Here is a 17,517-nt window from a genome sequence, read left to right on the forward strand (position 1 = left end):
TTAATGGAGGTCAATTTAAATTAGATGTGAAAGTGTTGTTTTAAAAAAACATTAAAACTCATTTTTATCTTTTTTTTTTTAATTCGTGATGAAATCGTGTAAGAAGAAAATAATTGATGGAAGAGTTTCTAGTATTACGTGGATTCTATCCCCATTCTCCACGCGTATACTGAACGTACGCGTGCGACGTTTCTCCTCGCGTAATATTTCCGCGTAGAAGACGCACGTGAATTACCATGCCCTGCCCTATTTTGGTATACCGACGACCGGCGACCATGAAGTTTTCAGTTGACCCTTTCTCATTTCATTCCTCCGCGTTGATTCGCAGAAGGGAAAAGGCTTCTTCGGACGGAATTCCCACACCCCGAAACTCTACGGTGATCTCCATTTCCTCCTCCACATGGACGAAGAGTCCTCCAAGGTAATTGCTTGGATTCTCTTTCTCGTTCTGTTTCTTCTGTTTGAAATCCCGCTTTGTGGGAGATTTTTGAGGCACTTCTTGATTTATGAGGTTTATAGGTCTCAGGGGGGGGGGGGGTCTAGTCTTTCTGCTTCTTCCATAGGAGTCGAGGGTTCGAGATACGCGAAAGCCTGATTTTGTGTGCTTCCCTTATTACCGCGATTAAGAGTTGTTATTCTTGGATTGGAATTAGTTTCGTTCCTACCTTTTCTGCTATATTTTGTTCAATTATATTTTGCCCTTAATATCAAGTTGGAAAATTTAGCTATTTGTGCGAATATCTCGTTTTGGTGATTCTTTACTGTGTTGGGGGTGTAAATTTGGCATTTGAATGCATCGGAAGCTGTATAAGAAGGAAAAAAAAAAGTCATCATGCTAAAAATGATGAAAAGGAAAAAAAAAAAGAAGAGAATTTGGTCCTTCCACTTTATTCAGGTCAGTAAGCTTACAGTGACCTGTTTATCATGCAGTGCCTACTGCATAGTTTACTCGAGGCCGTAAGGGTCTTTCTTTTGTGCTAGTGTGGGTTAGTGAGTGGAGGATTCAGGATTCAATGGTTTTTTGTCCTTCTACTTGATAAGTCTGGTGAACCTTGGTAACTTAGTTATGGAGGTTCACAATCTAGGTATGCCGTTGAATCACAAACTGTTAGGACAAACAAAACAGAATGAGATTGAATCTCTTAGGCTTTGAGGTGTGTTTAGCTGCACTTTCTTATGTGTAATTCAAGAAACTTTGCAAAAATTGTGAAACTTCAGAGAGAGATCAATAGAGAAACTTGACTTTATTTATAGATTCAAGAAATCAAGTTTAAAAAAGTTTCTTTGCCCCTCCTGGAATGACACAAAAAACTGCTTTATTTGAAATTTCAACATAAAATGGCGAGTTCACAACAACTACAAAATTCTTACAAATTATGATTTCTGTCTAACTTATTTCCCAAAATCCAAATTGCTCAAGTGCCCTTCCTCAAAAGTGCCCATCGGTGACTAATTAATTATAATTAGACTCAAGCCTAAACCCATTGTCTCATGATATCTTAAGATATCTTTTAATTCAAATTAGCACTTATAAAGGCTTTTGTAGGCCTTGCACATTCAAATGGGGGACTATACAACATTTTCCCACTAGTTTGTTATTACAACTAGATTTCTCACAATAAACACGATGCGTACAAAAAGGTAGTTTAAGATGTTAACAAAGTACATGGTGTCCTAAGATTAAACCATGACTTCATGCCATTAGGATCAAAAATACCACACACATCAATGCCTATCTATTTTTTCAGATTTTTTTTATCAACCCTAGCACTATTCAGTAGCCATGTGCTAAACAACCCAATTTATGTGAAAACCCTTAGAACTCCTGTTGAAGCATCATAACTTTATGTTCACATAGGTAACAACCTCTAAATCTAACAATAACACTAACCTCATGTCTTATATAGGACTTTGATTATTTAGTGCTAAACAGACATTGCTAGTAACTTAGTTATTACCCATTAAACTTTATCAATTACAATTTTTATAATGCAAAGTTGGGTTATCATAATTGTTGTGGATGTGTTTAGTCCTACTTGCAATCCTCCATAATCTGTCTATCGGCAAGGCTTTAATAAGAGCATCAGATAATTTTTTTGTACACTTTACATAAATAGTTGTAATGGTGCCATTTGAGATTAATTCTCTAATATAACTATATCTCATGCTTATGTTTTTTGACTTTCCATTATAAACATTATTAAAAGCACTAAACATTGTAGCCTCACTATTACAATGCAAGGGAATGGGTGGCCTTGGCTTTGTCCATAAATCAATTTCAAACATTTTTCCAAACCACTCAACTTCCTTGTCAGCAGCGGCCAATGCGATAAACTTAGGTTTGACACTTGAGCATATATGGCAAATTTGCTTCTTTCAATGTAAATAACTAACTTGTGGTTGAAATATTACCATCTGTTATCCAACTTGCATCTGAGTGATCTTCAAGTGCTACAGAAACCCTATATAGGACAATTTTAATTTTTCAGTACCCTTTCAATTGCCTTCCAATGAGCTACACTAGGATTTGTTGTAAATTTAGATAATTTACATACAATAAATCTACAATGCATGACATACATTAAGCTTCCTATATAACTAGCATATTTTAGTTGCTCTATTGGTCTAGCGTTACTTTTTTCAAGTTGTACACTAGTCATATTGAGTACTATATTATTTAAATTTGAGATATTGATATTTTTATATTAGCTTCTTTATATTGAAGTACTATATTCTTTAAATTTGAGATATTGCTATTTTTCTAAAAATTTCTCTATGACATGTTTGACTCAATGTAAATCCACTATCATGCTTGGTTTATTTGATACATGGAATTGTATCCACCCCATTAAGATCCTTCATCTTAAATTTTAAAGATAGAGAGTTCTTTGTTTCATTTATTCTAAGTAAGTTAGTTCCAAATATATGCATTACCTACATAAAAACTAAACAATTACTCCATAGTCACTAGTGAATTGAGAATGAATGCAATTATCATTAGTATATGCCTAAAGACGAAAGACAAAATTGTTGAATCAAATTTTTTTATGACTCTTTGGCACCTTGTTTAAGAGCATACAAGGCATGCCCTTCAACAATGTCGCATGTTGTATCCCATCTTATACATGCTGAGTAAATAATATAGCTGATGTGTCCATTGATTATGGAGTTTCTTTGGGGGCATTCATTCACATGGGCACACTCTTGTTTCCCTTGATTGCTTTAGCTAAGGAAAAGTTTAACATGGTGGTTCATGGTTAGGCGAACTTACAATGTTACCCATAAAATATATTTTTCTTTTCTTTTTTTTATTAGTCTCTTTTTTTTTTGACACTTTCTAGTCTTGACTGAAAATCTGCAGGGTTCACAAATAACTAGCATCATAAACTTTCTACAAATCCTACATGAAACATTTTATTCTTTCTATGATGCAAAATTTATCAATATTTATGGTAAAATATTGGTCAACTTACGTATAACTTTGGGTTCTTAATTTTTTCCATTTTATTCACCAATCATTATGGTAACTGAATGCACGTCTGGAGGATTGGTATCTCTTTCTTCCTGTTTCTTTATCTAAATAGGTTGTAGAGGATGTTTGCCTGTACAATGCCCCTAGTAGAATGATTTGTTTGCTAAGTTTATCATTCTATATGAATGCTCTTTAATTTTTTCTGCTAAATTTCTTCGAACAGTAAATGCTGTTTATTACTGGAAAGTTGATTTTTATCCTTAAACACTTGTAGGAAGAGCACTATGCTTCTTCAAGTTTGGATAGTCACAAGGTAAAATGTTGGGGATGTGGATTAAATCTTCTCCTTGAATCATTTTCCCCAATATTTAAATGTGGTTGGTGCGGAGCGATAACAGATCAAAGCAGAGCTTTGAGGAAACCTGATAGTGCTTGTTTTTCACGGTGGAGATGTTTACGAGACCGCCTTTTTGTTACTCTTCTTCTTTGCTTCATGCTATTTGTGATATGTAAGATGCAAACCTATCTTTTTTGAGATGCATTCTACAGTCCTAATTAGAAACATTAACTTTGTAAATTATCTTCTGCTTTTATTGGATGTGAAGATCAAGTTACATTTGGAAACATTGAATTATTTATCTTTACCCATAACAGGTGCTGGTGTTTGGGCAATCTATCCCATTATTTTCTCCATCAGCATGTTTTATGGAGTTTTTCACTGCTTATTAACAGCCATCTTATCCATCCTTACCATCACTTATTTTTGCATGGCTTCCTTTTTCCCTCCTGGTTCACCACCAAATATAACATGGGGAAGCTATCCAGTAGTAGGGAAGGATGGTCTAGACAACTACACATTTTGTGCTTATTGTTCCAAGCCAAAGCCTCCAAGGGCACACCATTGCCGTTCCTGTAGAATGTGTGTTCTGGATATGGACCACCACTGTCCATTTGTAAGTATCATGAAACTCTAAGTTTACATTTTTCTTTAGATCATGATATTTGCTTGAATATGGATCATCTTTGGTCATTTTCAAGTACCAAAGATGTGACTTTTGTTTTTCTTGAGATTCATTGCACTGAATTTTGATGAATATTGAAACCATGGGATGATAAGCACTGGCATGTTTTGAAAATTGGTTTAATGGGTCTGATCCAAAAGGTTAGCAATATATTCTCATATGTGCATTTAATGGTCATTAAGGTTAGACAATCGTCAATTGACAAGCACAATGTGCATTTTGAACAAGGAGAAGACAATCGTCAATTAAATGCACAATGTGCATTTAATGGTCTCTTCGATCGTTTGACATGTTGTACCAATCAAAATATTCTTCTATTGCTGTAAGCCAATCAACAAATAAAGTGGGGTTCACTTTTCTTTCGAAATATGATACCTCAGTTCGAACCTTCTCTGAGATATCTTCAGTAGTATCTTGGTAATTATTTTCTGCTTCAAGAAATCCTCTAGCCCACTCAGAAAAAGGTTGTTGTTGTTGAGCTGTTGATTTCTTGAATCAAATTGTTGTTTGCTTGAGACGTTTCTCCTTGCTTTCCTTGGACTTGATCACCTTTAGATTGAGAAATCATGGCTTCAACAACATTTAGACGAATTTGCATACCATCAAGTTGTTCCATCACGCGAATAAGTATCTCATCACATTGATTTTTAGTCAATTTTCCTCTAAAGCTGCTCCCATATCTTGTAGACATATTAACTTAAGCTCTGATACCAAATATGATGTAGCACTAGTGGAGATTGAAGGTTGGGTGGTTTGGGGAGTAGAAATATGGAATGAAGTAGTAAAGGGATTGTAGAAACTTAGGTATCACACCTAAGGGTTTTTAGGCATCACATTATAGGGAGATGGTATAAAGAAATGTAGAAACTTAGGTATCACATCTAAGGGTTCCTAGGCATTACACCATAGGGAGATTGTATCACACAACCAAAGAGAACTCTCAAAACTTTGATATCTATTCCATACTCCAGCATTACAGAAGTACACATATTTATACTAGGACTCACAAAGGACTCAAGCAACATAAATGCTAGTAGATGGACTCATTGAAAATATAAAGGACTCATAAAGACACATATGAAACATAAAAAGACTCATAAATATGCTACAATTTTCCAAGTATGGGAAATTAAAGCACATTGGAATTATTGGACATTAAATGTTGGCTTTTGACTTTTGACTTCAACCGGTACTGATGAATTTTGTATCATTTCCCAAGTAGGTTTATCATCTTCCAAGACATGTCAGGTGGCGTTTGGTTTAGGGTAATAGGAGTGGGGAATGGGAATGGGAATCATTGATTCCCATTATTAATGTTTGGATTATAGGAATAGGAATACAAATAAGGGAATGAATCATTGAAATTGGGTAATGACTCATTCCCATGTACCTCCCCTTCAATGAGTCATTACCCTATTTTCATCAATCAAAATATTCCCTTATTCCAAAAATACCCTTGACTTAAAACTAAAATTTTCTCCATTAATATCAAATATCAAAATATATTTATTTATTTTTTTTTTCATATCACTTATCTCTCTTTATTCTCTCTCATTATATTTTCTCTCTCATCATTTTATCACACACTTTCTCTCTCATTAATCTCTCCTATCACACTCTCTTTCCTCTTTTTTCGCATTACACTTTCTCTCTCATCATACTTTCTCTCTCCTCAATCTCTTCCATCGCACTCTCTTCCTTCTTTTGTTCCTCATCACACTTTCTCTCTCCTCAATCTCTCCCATCACATTCTCTTTTCTCTTTTTTCTCATCACACTTTCTCTCTCATCACATTTTCTCTCTCATCATACTTTCTCTCTCCTCAATCTCTCTTATCACACTTCCTCCTTTTTTCCTCAACACACTTTCTCTCTCAGCACATTTTCTCTCTCATCACACTTTCTCTCTCCTCAAACTCTCTTATCACACTTACTCCTTTTTTCCTCAACACACTTTCTCTCTCATCATACTTTCTCTCTCCTCAATCTCTCCCATCATATTCACTGTTCTCTTTTTCTCTCACCATACTTTCTCTCTCCTCAATCTCTCTCATGACACACTCTCTCCTCATTTTTTTCTCACTATTTTTCTCTCTCTTCATCCTCTCCTATCATACTTTATCTCACATCATATTTTCTCTCATCATGCTCTCTCCAATCACACTCTTTTTTTTCATTTTCTCTCATCACACTTTCTCTCTCTTCATTCTTTCTTATTACACTTTCTCTCTCATAATACATTCTCTTTCATCATTCTCTTTCATCATATTCTTCTCTCACATCTCATTTTTTCTCTTATTTTCCTTTAAGGGTAAAAAAGGAAACTTTGATTTATTCCGATAGAAGATATACAACTAACCAAACATTGCTTTTAAGAGTGATATCCATGCTCATACCCATTCCCATTCCACAATACAATGATTCCCATTCCGATTCCTATTCCTAGGAAAGAACCAAACGCCCCCTCAAATTAATAGTAGAATTTTAGAATCTTTATTTCTGCTTTATAGACTTTTTATGGAGTTTGCCACTTGTCTCCGTCACCTACTTAGCTTCATAAAACATGGTAGCTGTTTGATATAGTGCTGAAACTTTTTTTTTGGATTGAGGGAGCATCAAACACTGTAGCTTTGCTCATAATGTGATTATGATCTTTTCTGAATGCTTGATTTACATGAAGAGATGTAGTGGGCGTTGTCAAATAAATCATGTCTAGATCATCATTTATCTGGCCAAGGACTTTTGTGTCAGCTGGATGCTTTGTTGGAATGATCTACATTGTTGCATTGAGCCATAACATTCAACAAACCTTTTGTTCTAATTCAGAAAAGAGGGGAAGGGGGTCTAAACATGAGCATTTTATGAGGTGAAAAAAATGCCACTATCTTCCCAGTTGAGTTTGAGAATTATTGTCATCCATAACTAGGTGCTTCCAGTCTTAGTTCCTTCTTCGCTTGTTGTCATAACTGTGTTAAATTTGATGGTATATGGTGTCTACATTTCTACAGACAACTTAACAAGATAGTTTGAGGATTTGAGCTTCTAAAAGGATCTTAATGGTTATGGTGATTGGACTTGTTGGTCAATCTTTACTTGTTAATGTTGCAACAAAGTGATGTATTACCAAAGATTGAGAGGGAGCATGATCATATGACCATACTTTTGATGCACAATTTGCAGTTAGTCATGTGGTCAAATTCATATTCAACTTTTGCTGGTGTGGTGTTCTATATTACTGATGGACCTATATTTAGCAAAGCACCCAACATATATATTTTTAATCACACTTTTAGTATAAAATTATATTAATTTTGTACCACTTGACTGTGTCACAATGGAATATCATGTTTGCGCATCATTGGAATTCAGTTTATTTGCTTCTTGTTATTTTGTTAGTGAGATCAGTAATGTACTAATATTTTTTAACCATAGGATGAAAGGGTGTTTGAACAATATTACTTGTATGTAACTTAAAAACAATCTTAACCACAAGTGGCTAAACATGTAATTATTCCAATTCAAATTGTTTCTGCTCGCATCTGCTCTGGAATAAAGCAACAACACACCCTTGAGTCCTGATTCCCGACCATGGATTATGTGTCTTTTCCTGTATGATCGCATGGATTTTTGAGGATAAGCCCTCAGTGTCAGTACTATAGTTGAGCAAAATTCCATCTGGAAGAGCAAATTCTAGACATTTCGGTAATCTTTTGAGCAGTTGTTTTTAGCTATCTTGTTCTTATTTCTAATTCTTGGTACACTAAGTTTTCCATTTTAGGATACTTGTTTTCTAATATTCCAAAAACAATTTCTAGTGTTTGTACGGACTTCTGGTTTTTAGATGGCACTATTGTTAGAAGAATCAGATGTTCACCTTATACTGATTAGAGAATATGTGTTGATTTAATTTTGTTGCATTTACTTATAGTCAAATGCATAATGATCTAAGTACTAGATTTCTTTCTAGTCAGATACATGAAAATTGCAGAAACTGTCAGCTTTAGGTAGCAGTTGAACTATCATCTATGAATTTACATTACTTTAGTTTACCAATTCTCATGCTTATTGTTGCTGTTTTACTTTCTGAGCAGATAGGAAATTGTGTTGGATCTGCAAATCATTGGTACTTTATAATGTTTCTTATTAGTGTAATCATTAGCTGCACCTATGTTTTCATGATGACACTATATGCTGGTTTTCATGTATGGCCACCATTGGTACTGAGAAAGCTCACCATATCATCCTCTGGCCCTCGAATTGCTGCCAGTATTCTAAAGGAGATAGTTGCTGCATTAGCTAGCTCAGCACTTCTTTTATCTGCAAGAGGTCTCGTTCTTATGTATCTGGCATTTGCAAGTGTCAGCGTGGAAATTGGTATAGTTGCATTATTGTGGCAGCAACTCCATTGGATATATGAAGGTAACACGTATATAAACCAAATAACTTCACATAACAGTGCACGTAGACAAGGGGGCTGCCAAAATCTTTTTCGTTTTTTTGGTTGCCCACACTCAGTTCTTAGAGTATTTTTGGGTTCTGGAAATTCTGGAAAACTGCAAGATATATCAAGCTCCAAGCTCTTGTAGAGGTATGTAATTTACATCACTAGCTTGGTTGCATGCACTTGATTATACATCTTTTTGGTGTTTTTTCCCTCCAATTCCAATTCATATCTTAGTGAAGCATAATTTTTTCTTGTCATTGAGAAAATAAAAAACTCTTTTAAGGATAGTTAATGGGAGTGAAATTCTTTATCAATTTAGCATGTTACTTACCCATATTTATGTTACAGCTAAATGAACTTAACGTGCATCAATGTTGAGTAGTTTAGGTTCATCAGAAGTCATAGTTAAGTATTAACCCAATTTAATTCGTTACTTCAGGATCCTAACTATGCATATTTCAGTTTTACTGGGGGTTGTTGATGGAAGTTTCTTTGTCTTAATACTACTACAATATTACGAGCACGGTCCAAAATTTCGTTCTGTGCAGGGCGGAACGGGCGAAACTTAGCGCCGAAAGCGTCACGGGATGCTTCTGGCGCCGGATGTATCCGGCGCCGTTTGAGGCATCCGCAGGGAGTCGGAGGTGGCGTGGGTGAGTTGCGGGCGTCGGGCGTGGGAGTTATTGTGCAAAATTATAAATCAAACAATTCCCACTCCCACTTAATTGTGATATTTTAAAGAGGTTTTAATAAACCCTAATTAAATTATCTCAATAAAATATAAAAAATATATTTAAAATTAAAAAATATATTTAAAATTTAAAAAATTAATAAATTTTATTAAATAATATTCTGAAATTGTTTTTACTATTTTAAAAATTCTATTTTTTTTTAAATATTTATAAAAATTCTAATAAATCAAATTTATATTCTTATATATATATTTTAATTATTTTATATTTTTTTACTATTTTATTCTAATTTTTTTACTATCTTAAATATATATTATTTAAATTATTAATTAATTAAATAAATAAATAGTTAATTTATATGATTCTTATATATAAAATAGTATTTTGTATTAATTTATATAATTATGATCATTTAATCTGGACATTGGAGAACTATAAAGGTTATCTAAGTAAAATATTATAAGAACCATTGCTTCCATTTGATTCACGCTATTCTTTTGTTAAGTAAGGTAACATATTAGGATATTATGATGAATCAATTTTAATTCAAGTTATTTATACATCAATTGTTTTTTTGTAAAAAAATTATATTTAATTATTTTTTATAACAATATTAAGTTATATAATAATGGAAGGTTACGAATTGATGACCACTTAAGGAGAGCTAGTATAATAATCTCTATTGGAAGAGCATCACTATATCATATAATATGGTTCTAATAACATGATTCAACTTGATTTTACCTCTAGTTTTACTCGAGTCTAACCAAGATTGAGCCTGCTTGCCACATAATCCTAATTTCGCCTATTGGTCTAATTAAGTCACAAGTTGACACTAAATTAGTGCTCATGTCCAAGATTTAGAACTTGTATATGTGACTTCTGTTCATGGTTTAAAATTTTGTAGCAGTGGTATTTCTGAAATGTAACGTTCTAGTTAATTATTGAAACTCAATATTGATCAACACAACTAATCGCTCTAGTAAATTATTGAAACTCAATATTGATCAACACAACTAATCCCTCCTATAATATTTTTGCTGATCGTGCCAATGATGATTTTGTGGTGTCGACAAGTTACACACATGTAGAAGAATTCATATAGTAATTGCTGTTTTTTATACCATGTCAAAAATAGTATTGAGACTTTACCACTCTACCCAATGACAAAAACTTTGGTACATAATGATAATTTAACCTTGCCCTTATGTATGTAATTATTTTATCTTCTTTTTCTTTTCTTTCCATCTCCAATTCATTATCTACATCATATGTTGACACTTCGACATGGTATGGAGACCATATTGTTTCGGTTAAAGGCTGAAATTCTGATGAAACTCTGATACAGCTTGAGAATTCCAATCTCGTGCACAGTTTGAAATCTTATACCACATTGTTGTCGTGGTCGACAAGTATTGATTCAATAATTTCCCAAAATTCAATAACACAAGCAATCTCTTCTATATGGTTTGTTTGGGCTAGTATTGCTGTTGGGAATTAAAATTTCAATCTTTAATCACCGAAAGCGATAATAATTTGCGCGAAAGAAAAATAACAACACAGAAGAATTTTTGTGGTTCACCCTCGATGTGAGAGCTATGCCCACATACCATTGCTGCAAATTTCACTATAAGGAAAACAAAGATTATAAAGAGAATTTCCTTACAAGAACCAGTTCTCTACAAACTCTTTTCTTGTGACTCTCTGTTATTCTCTCTTGCACTCCATGTCTCAAAAAAAAAAAAAAAAAAAAACCAAGAAACCACCTGCTACCAGAAAATATAACTTATTTTAGGGCTACAACACAATATATGTCAAATGCCTAAAATATCCTTAAATAAATAATTAGGGTCCACATATATTAACAATCTTCCACTTGGAGACTAATCCACCATCAACCGTTTCCATTTGTAGCGGCAGCGACTTCTCAATCTTCAGATTGAGAAGTCCAACTGAAGTTGCACACAACTTCAGTTTCTCAGTCTTTGTCAACATATCAGCTGGATTACGACTTCCCTCTATGTTGTCAAGAGTCAAATTCCATCCTCCAAAGCTGATCTTATGGAGTGATATCAAACCTGTATATGTTTAGCCCTGGCTTGATTTACAAGATTCTTTGCCAAATGATAGCACTCATGCTGTCACAATATAACACACTTTTATCATATTTGTGACCCAACTCTTCCAAAAAAGACCGTAACTACATCATCTCTTTACTAGCCTCAGTTATTGCAACATACTCTACGTTAGTGGTAGAAAGTGCAACTATCTTTTGCAATTTAGAAACCCAACTAACTGCCGTACCGCCCAAAGTGTAGATAAATCTAATAGTACTCATCCTCCCATCCACATCGCCGGCCATGTTCCCATTAACATATCCATGCAAGTCAAAATCCAACTTTTTAAAACATAAAGTGGAACTCTCAGTGCCTTTCAAATACCTGAGAATCCATTTAACTGCCTCCCAGTGTTGTTTTCCTAGATTGCTCATAAAATGGCTTACAACTCCCATTGCATGTGCTATGTCCGGTCTAGTACATACCACAACCAATTGCAAAGGCATACAGTACCTTGTTCATGTTGGCTTGCTCCTCTTCAGACGAAGGTGACTGATTCTTGGATAGACAAAAATGACCAGCCAAAGGTGTGTTCACTTGTTTTGCTCTATCCATCCTGAATCTGCAAAGTACTTTATTCACATATTCTTCTCAAGACAACTTTAGGACTTCTTTATGCCTGATAATTCTCATTCCAAGGATTTGTTTTGTAGCACCCAAATCCTTCATCGCAAATTTATATGCCATTCTCTGTTTCAATTTCTGAATCTCCAGTAGACTGGCTCCAACAATCAACATATCATCAATATTTAACAATAGAATAATATAAGAGCTATCAAACCTTTTGATGTAACAATAGTGATCTGCGTGACATCTCAGAAAGCCATTATTGCACATAAAACTGTCAACCTTTTTATACCACTGTCGAGGCGTCTGTTTTAAACCATATAGACTTTTTTGAAGTTCATACACCATGTCCTCCTTTCCTTTTACCTCAAAACCCTGTGGTTGCTGCATGTAAATTTCTTCCTCCAAATCACCATGAAGAAATGTTTTTACATCCATCTGCTGGAGATGCAGATTTTCTTGTGCCACTAACCAAAGTATGATTCTGATTGTGGTCAATTTCACGAGAGAATTTCAGTGTAATCAACTCCTTTCTGCTGAAAACCTTTTACCACCAGTCTTGCTTTATAACGCTTATTGCCATCATGTTCTTCTTTTATCTTGTAAACCCATTTATTTTGCAATGCTTTCTTTCCCAGAGGCAACTCTGCTAACTGCCATGTCTGATTAGACATCAAAGAATCCATCTCATCTTGCATGGCTAACTCCCATTTGATTGATTCTTCAACTTGCACCGCCTCCTCATAATTTTCTTGTTCACTTTTGTCAGTCAACAGAATATAATTAAGTGATGGAGAGAATCTAAGTGGTGGCCTTACAGTTCTCGAAGATCTCCGTAATTCCGGCAGAGGAGTGGTTTCTGGGGCTACATTCTCTTGGTTTGTTGGGAGTATATTTTCTTCATTTTGAGCATTTTGTTGCAAATTATTCATTGGAAAATCTTTAAAGTGAAATACCCCAGACTTATTTTCTACAGAATCAGCAATTTCTGAAGATTTACTTAGTCTGTCTTTATACAACACCTGCTCACTGAAAATTACATCTCGGCTTCTGATAATCTTTCTATTTTCATCATTCCAGAAACAATAATCGAACTCAGTATCACCATAACCAATGAAGAAACATTTCTTAGATTTCGGATCAAATTTATTTCTTGCAAAAGCATCAATATGAACATAAGAGAGGCAACCAAATACTTTCAAAAAAGAATACTTTGCGTCTTTGCTGCTCGAAACTTCCTTTAGTATGCTATAATTCAAAGGTACTGAAGGACCCCTATTAATCAAATAAGTAGTTGTGTTGATTGCATCAGCCCAAAACACTTTAGGCAACTCAACATGAATTCTAATGCTCCTTGCACGCTCGTTTAGAATCCTATTCATTCTTTCTGCCACACCGTTTTGTTGAGGAGTTCCAGGAACAGTTTTCATCATCTTGATCTCATTCTCAGCACAATACTGTTTAAAGCCATCAGAAATATTCACCCCCATTATCATATTTCAAACACTTCACTTTTAAATCTGTCTCATTTTCTACCATAGCTTTCCACCTTTTAAAAGTAGCAAACACATTAGATTCATTTTTTATAAAATAAACCCATTCCTTTATGGTAGAATCATCAATGAACATCACATCAAGAGAACTAACAGACGAAGGCCCCCAAACATCAGTATGCACCAACTCTAATTTTCCTTTTCTCAGATCTTTTCCTGACTTAGAGAAACTGACTCTGTTCTGTTTTCCAAGAATACAACTTTCACATTATTGGAGATCAACTGATTTTAACTTTGGTATTTTACCATTCGAGACAAGCATCTTCATCCCTCTTTCACTCATATGCCCGTCTGTGATGCTATAAATCTGACTTGGCACAACTATCAGCAGTAGCAATCATATCTTAGAAGTCATATAAAGAGTTCCATTTTTTCTTACCATGTGCGACCACCATAGAACCCTCACAAAAAGTGGCATTATGCCCTTCATCATCAAGTTGTCCCACCGAAATTAAATTTTGCATCAATTTCAGAACATGTCTAACCTTTTGTATTTTCCATACAACCCCATTTGACATTTTCAAACGAATACTTCCAGTACCCACAATATCCAAAGGTTCTCCATCAGCTAGATATACTTTCCCATGATTTCCAGCAACATAATTTTCCAGAATTTCACGTTGAGCAGTAGTATGAAAAGACGCACCTGAATCTAAGACCCAAGGATCAATAGGACTGTCGACTGACAAAAGTAATGCATCCTGAACTTATTCAGTGACTGCATTTGCAACATTGCCTTTGTTTTTGTTTTTCTTTGATGTCGTGCAATCTTTCTTCATATGGCCTAGTCCCCCACAGTTCTAACACTATATTTCTTCCAAATCTGGAATTACATCTACCGGTCCTTGTCTTTGATTGCCTCTGGTATGATTAAAGTTTTTGTTACTCCCTTTGCCTCTACCTTCAATGTTTAGGGCAGAATTTGATGCCAACATTTCACCAGAATCAATTATGCGAACTTCTTCTGCAAGAATTCTATCTCGAACATCATTAAAATTCAGTTTTGTGTTGCCAACAGAATTACTAACCACAGCTTGCATTGGTTCCCAATTGTTTGGTAGAGATGCCAAGAGTATTAGGGCACGAACCTCATTGTTAAAATTAATTTCAACAGAAGATAACTGATTGACAATTGTGTTAAACTCGTTTAGATGTGTCACCACAGAAGCCCCTTTTACCATCTTCAAATGAAAAAGCTATTTCATAAGAAATACCTTATTATTTGCAGAAGGTTTCTCATACATTATGACAGAACCTTCATCAGACCCATCGATGTCTCCTTTGCTACGTTATGAGCCACGTTCTTTCATAGTGTTAATCGAATAACCCCCAACACTTGTCTATCAAGGAGATTCCAGTCACTGTCTGACATATTTTCTGGTTTCTTTCCTGCAAGCGGTAGATGCAATTTTTTAATGCCATCAAATTTTCCAATTCCATGTGCCAACCTTCTTCGCTAGCCATCACTTTCAAATTCAACTTGGCTTTGATGCCAGTTGTTGGGAATTAAAATTCCAGTCTTTAATCATCGAAAGCGACAATAATTTGTGAGAAAGAAAACTAAGAACACAGAAGAATTTTTGTGGTTCACCCTTGATGTGAGAGCTATGTCCACATACCACCACTGCAAATTTCACTATATGGAAAACCAAGATTACAAAGAGAATTTCCTTACAAGAACCAATTCTCTACAAACTCTTTTCTTGTCACTCTCTGTTATTCTCTCTTGCACTCCACGTCTTGAAAAAAAAAAACAAGAAATCACCTGCTACCATAAAATATAACTTAATTTAGGGCTACAACACAATTATATGTCAAATGCCTAAAATATCCTTAAATAAATAATTAGGTTCCACATATATTAACAACTGTGTCATGCTGATGCTTGACACCTCAAGCTGAATTCAAGTAATTTTTTTTATTATTTTTTATCACTTGTATCCACGCAACACAATATTGAAACTATAACATAGCTGATGGATAGAAAGTCCAACGTGTAGAATGTTACCTTAAATTCTTATGTAGATATTTTGTGCATGATTATCTTCTTTTTGTTCTTAAACTCCTTCCTCTATCCACTTTTCATTCTCTACTTACAATATAAGTTGGGACACTTAGGTATCATTTAAATTAACGACCAAAACTCTGGCATAATGTGAAATTTTAAAACTTTTGATACAGGGCAAACATATTTTTATTATCATTACCATCATCATTATAATCATCATAACCTGTTTGTCTCTATTATTTGGGGTCAGGTATATGAATTTTATCTCTTAGTGGAGGGATAATAGTGATTTAATTAGTGATTTGTATTTATAATTGTTACTTAAAGCTTCTCAGTTTGACTAGTATATTGGTTTGAATCGATTAATCCACTCATCCTCACTGGCTTGACCGTTTATTCGCTTGGTGAAAATAAGGAAGTTGTCCTACTTGTTTTTGTGCGTTTATACTCACTAAGTTTTCCACAATTATGATTATTCACTTTGATGAAAGGCTTTGGTATAACTTTTCTTTATTGCGAGGTTGTACAACCGCGCATTTGCTCAAATGACCTTTCTGTATAACGAGGTTGAACTTTGCTTGCATTTGACCATTTTAACTTGCACTGGCATAATAACCTCATTTGCTGGTTTGGTAGATCATGCATAAAAACTAATTATGCTACAATTGACGCTTATTATCGATGCACATGATAAATAGTTATGCTTAATTTATCAACAACCACAACACGTAACACCTTTGCTATATCTATTCGTCTTCAGTTGGTGATGGAGGATGTATGCTCAGGTCACTTCACAGATCATGGAGTCTCAGCTAGTCAGTGACGATCTTCACTGTCACCTCTCCACAGTTCTTTCGGCGCAAGAATGATGCGGACGACGAGTTTTGCTCGAGTTAACATCTGATGCTGCTGGGTCCAGCTAACCCTGCATCAGATTCACAGGTACAAAAATATTCTCTCACAAAGTCATTAGGCAGCAATTTATATACTCTATTTGTTGAGTATTTGAGTTTAATGTACTCAACCAGTTTTTAGTATTAGGATGAACAGCATATGTTGTGTTTAATATTATCTTAAATGCACATATATATATGTATCTCTGGAAAGTAGTGTATACTCGTGTACAAAATTCATGGCTTCGATAATCACTTTAGGGATGTGTCGTTTTACGAAATGCAAACTTGCTCCTGTGATTAAATTAGGGTTTAGGGTCTTTCTGTATAGAGCCCAAGATCACTAGTTGATGATCCATAGACCTTTAATAGCATCACTATGTCGTCTTGTTTGTCTTGGGTTCTACTTGGTTATTGTCATATTTTGATTTTGTTTAACATTTAAGTTCTGTACATTGCTAATGCAAATCATTGTATAATGTGAAATTTTAAAATTAATGGTTGTGATTTTGTAGTCTGAATTGCCTATTAATATCATATTTAATTAACTCATCTCAAATTTTGGTGACTTATCCTCATCAGCAATGTTTTTCTCAGCAATCTCATCATCCTGAACGATCTAACTCATAGCAATTGAAAGAAGGATATAAAGTTAGTTCATTGTATCTATTTTTTTTTAAAAATGGTTTTTATATCCATTAAAATAATATTTTAAAATATGTAAACAAATATGTTTTTAAGATATTTTTT

At 34.4% G+C, this 17,517-nt stretch overlaps 1 protein-coding gene across 3 annotated transcripts; it reads left to right on the forward strand.

Moving 5' to 3' along the window:
- The first annotated feature begins 267 nt into the window (after nt 1–267).
- LOC122046821 (protein S-acyltransferase 11-like) lies at nt 268–17,299 on the forward strand. 3 transcript variants are annotated; one of them, XR_006130391.1, is made up of 6 exons: nt 268–421; nt 3,747–3,981; nt 4,127–4,425; nt 8,582–9,081; nt 13,083–13,191; nt 16,635–17,299. XR_006130391.1 is itself a non-coding variant. In XM_042607716.1 (5 exons), exons 1-4 carry the CDS (start codon nt 401–403, stop codon nt 9,077–9,079), a joined length of 1,053 nt encoding a protein of 350 aa, XP_042463650.1. In that variant the 5' UTR covers nt 268–400; the 3' UTR covers nt 9,080–9,081; nt 16,635–17,299. The 3 variants fall into 3 exon arrangements, 2 of the variants coding, with proteins under 2 accessions (XP_042463650.1, XP_042463651.1); XM_042607716.1 differs by lacking the exon at nt 13,083–13,191; XM_042607717.1 differs by lacking the exon at nt 13,083–13,191 and having other exon boundaries at nt 8,585–9,081.
- Nucleotides 17,300–17,517: the final 218 nt, after the last annotated feature.

This window comes from Zingiber officinale, chromosome 2B (assembly GCF_018446385.1).
Source record: "Zingiber officinale cultivar Zhangliang chromosome 2B, Zo_v1.1, whole genome shotgun sequence".
In the NCBI taxonomy this organism is placed as follows: domain Eukaryota; kingdom Viridiplantae; phylum Streptophyta; class Magnoliopsida; order Zingiberales; family Zingiberaceae; genus Zingiber; species Zingiber officinale.

Excerpts from the sequence above, each read along its gene's own strand:
- LOC122046821 (XM_042607716.1), top strand. The coding sequence starts at position 401 with ATGGACGAAGAGTCCTCCAAG. Across the intron at positions 3,982-4,126 it reads CTTCATGCTATTTGTGATAT|GTGCTGGTGTTTGGGCAATC; the intron begins GTAAGATGCAAA and ends TACCCATAACAG. Across the intron at positions 4,426-8,581 it reads TGGACCACCACTGTCCATTT|CAGATAGGAAATTGTGTTGG; the intron begins GTAAGTATCATG and ends TTACTTTCTGAG.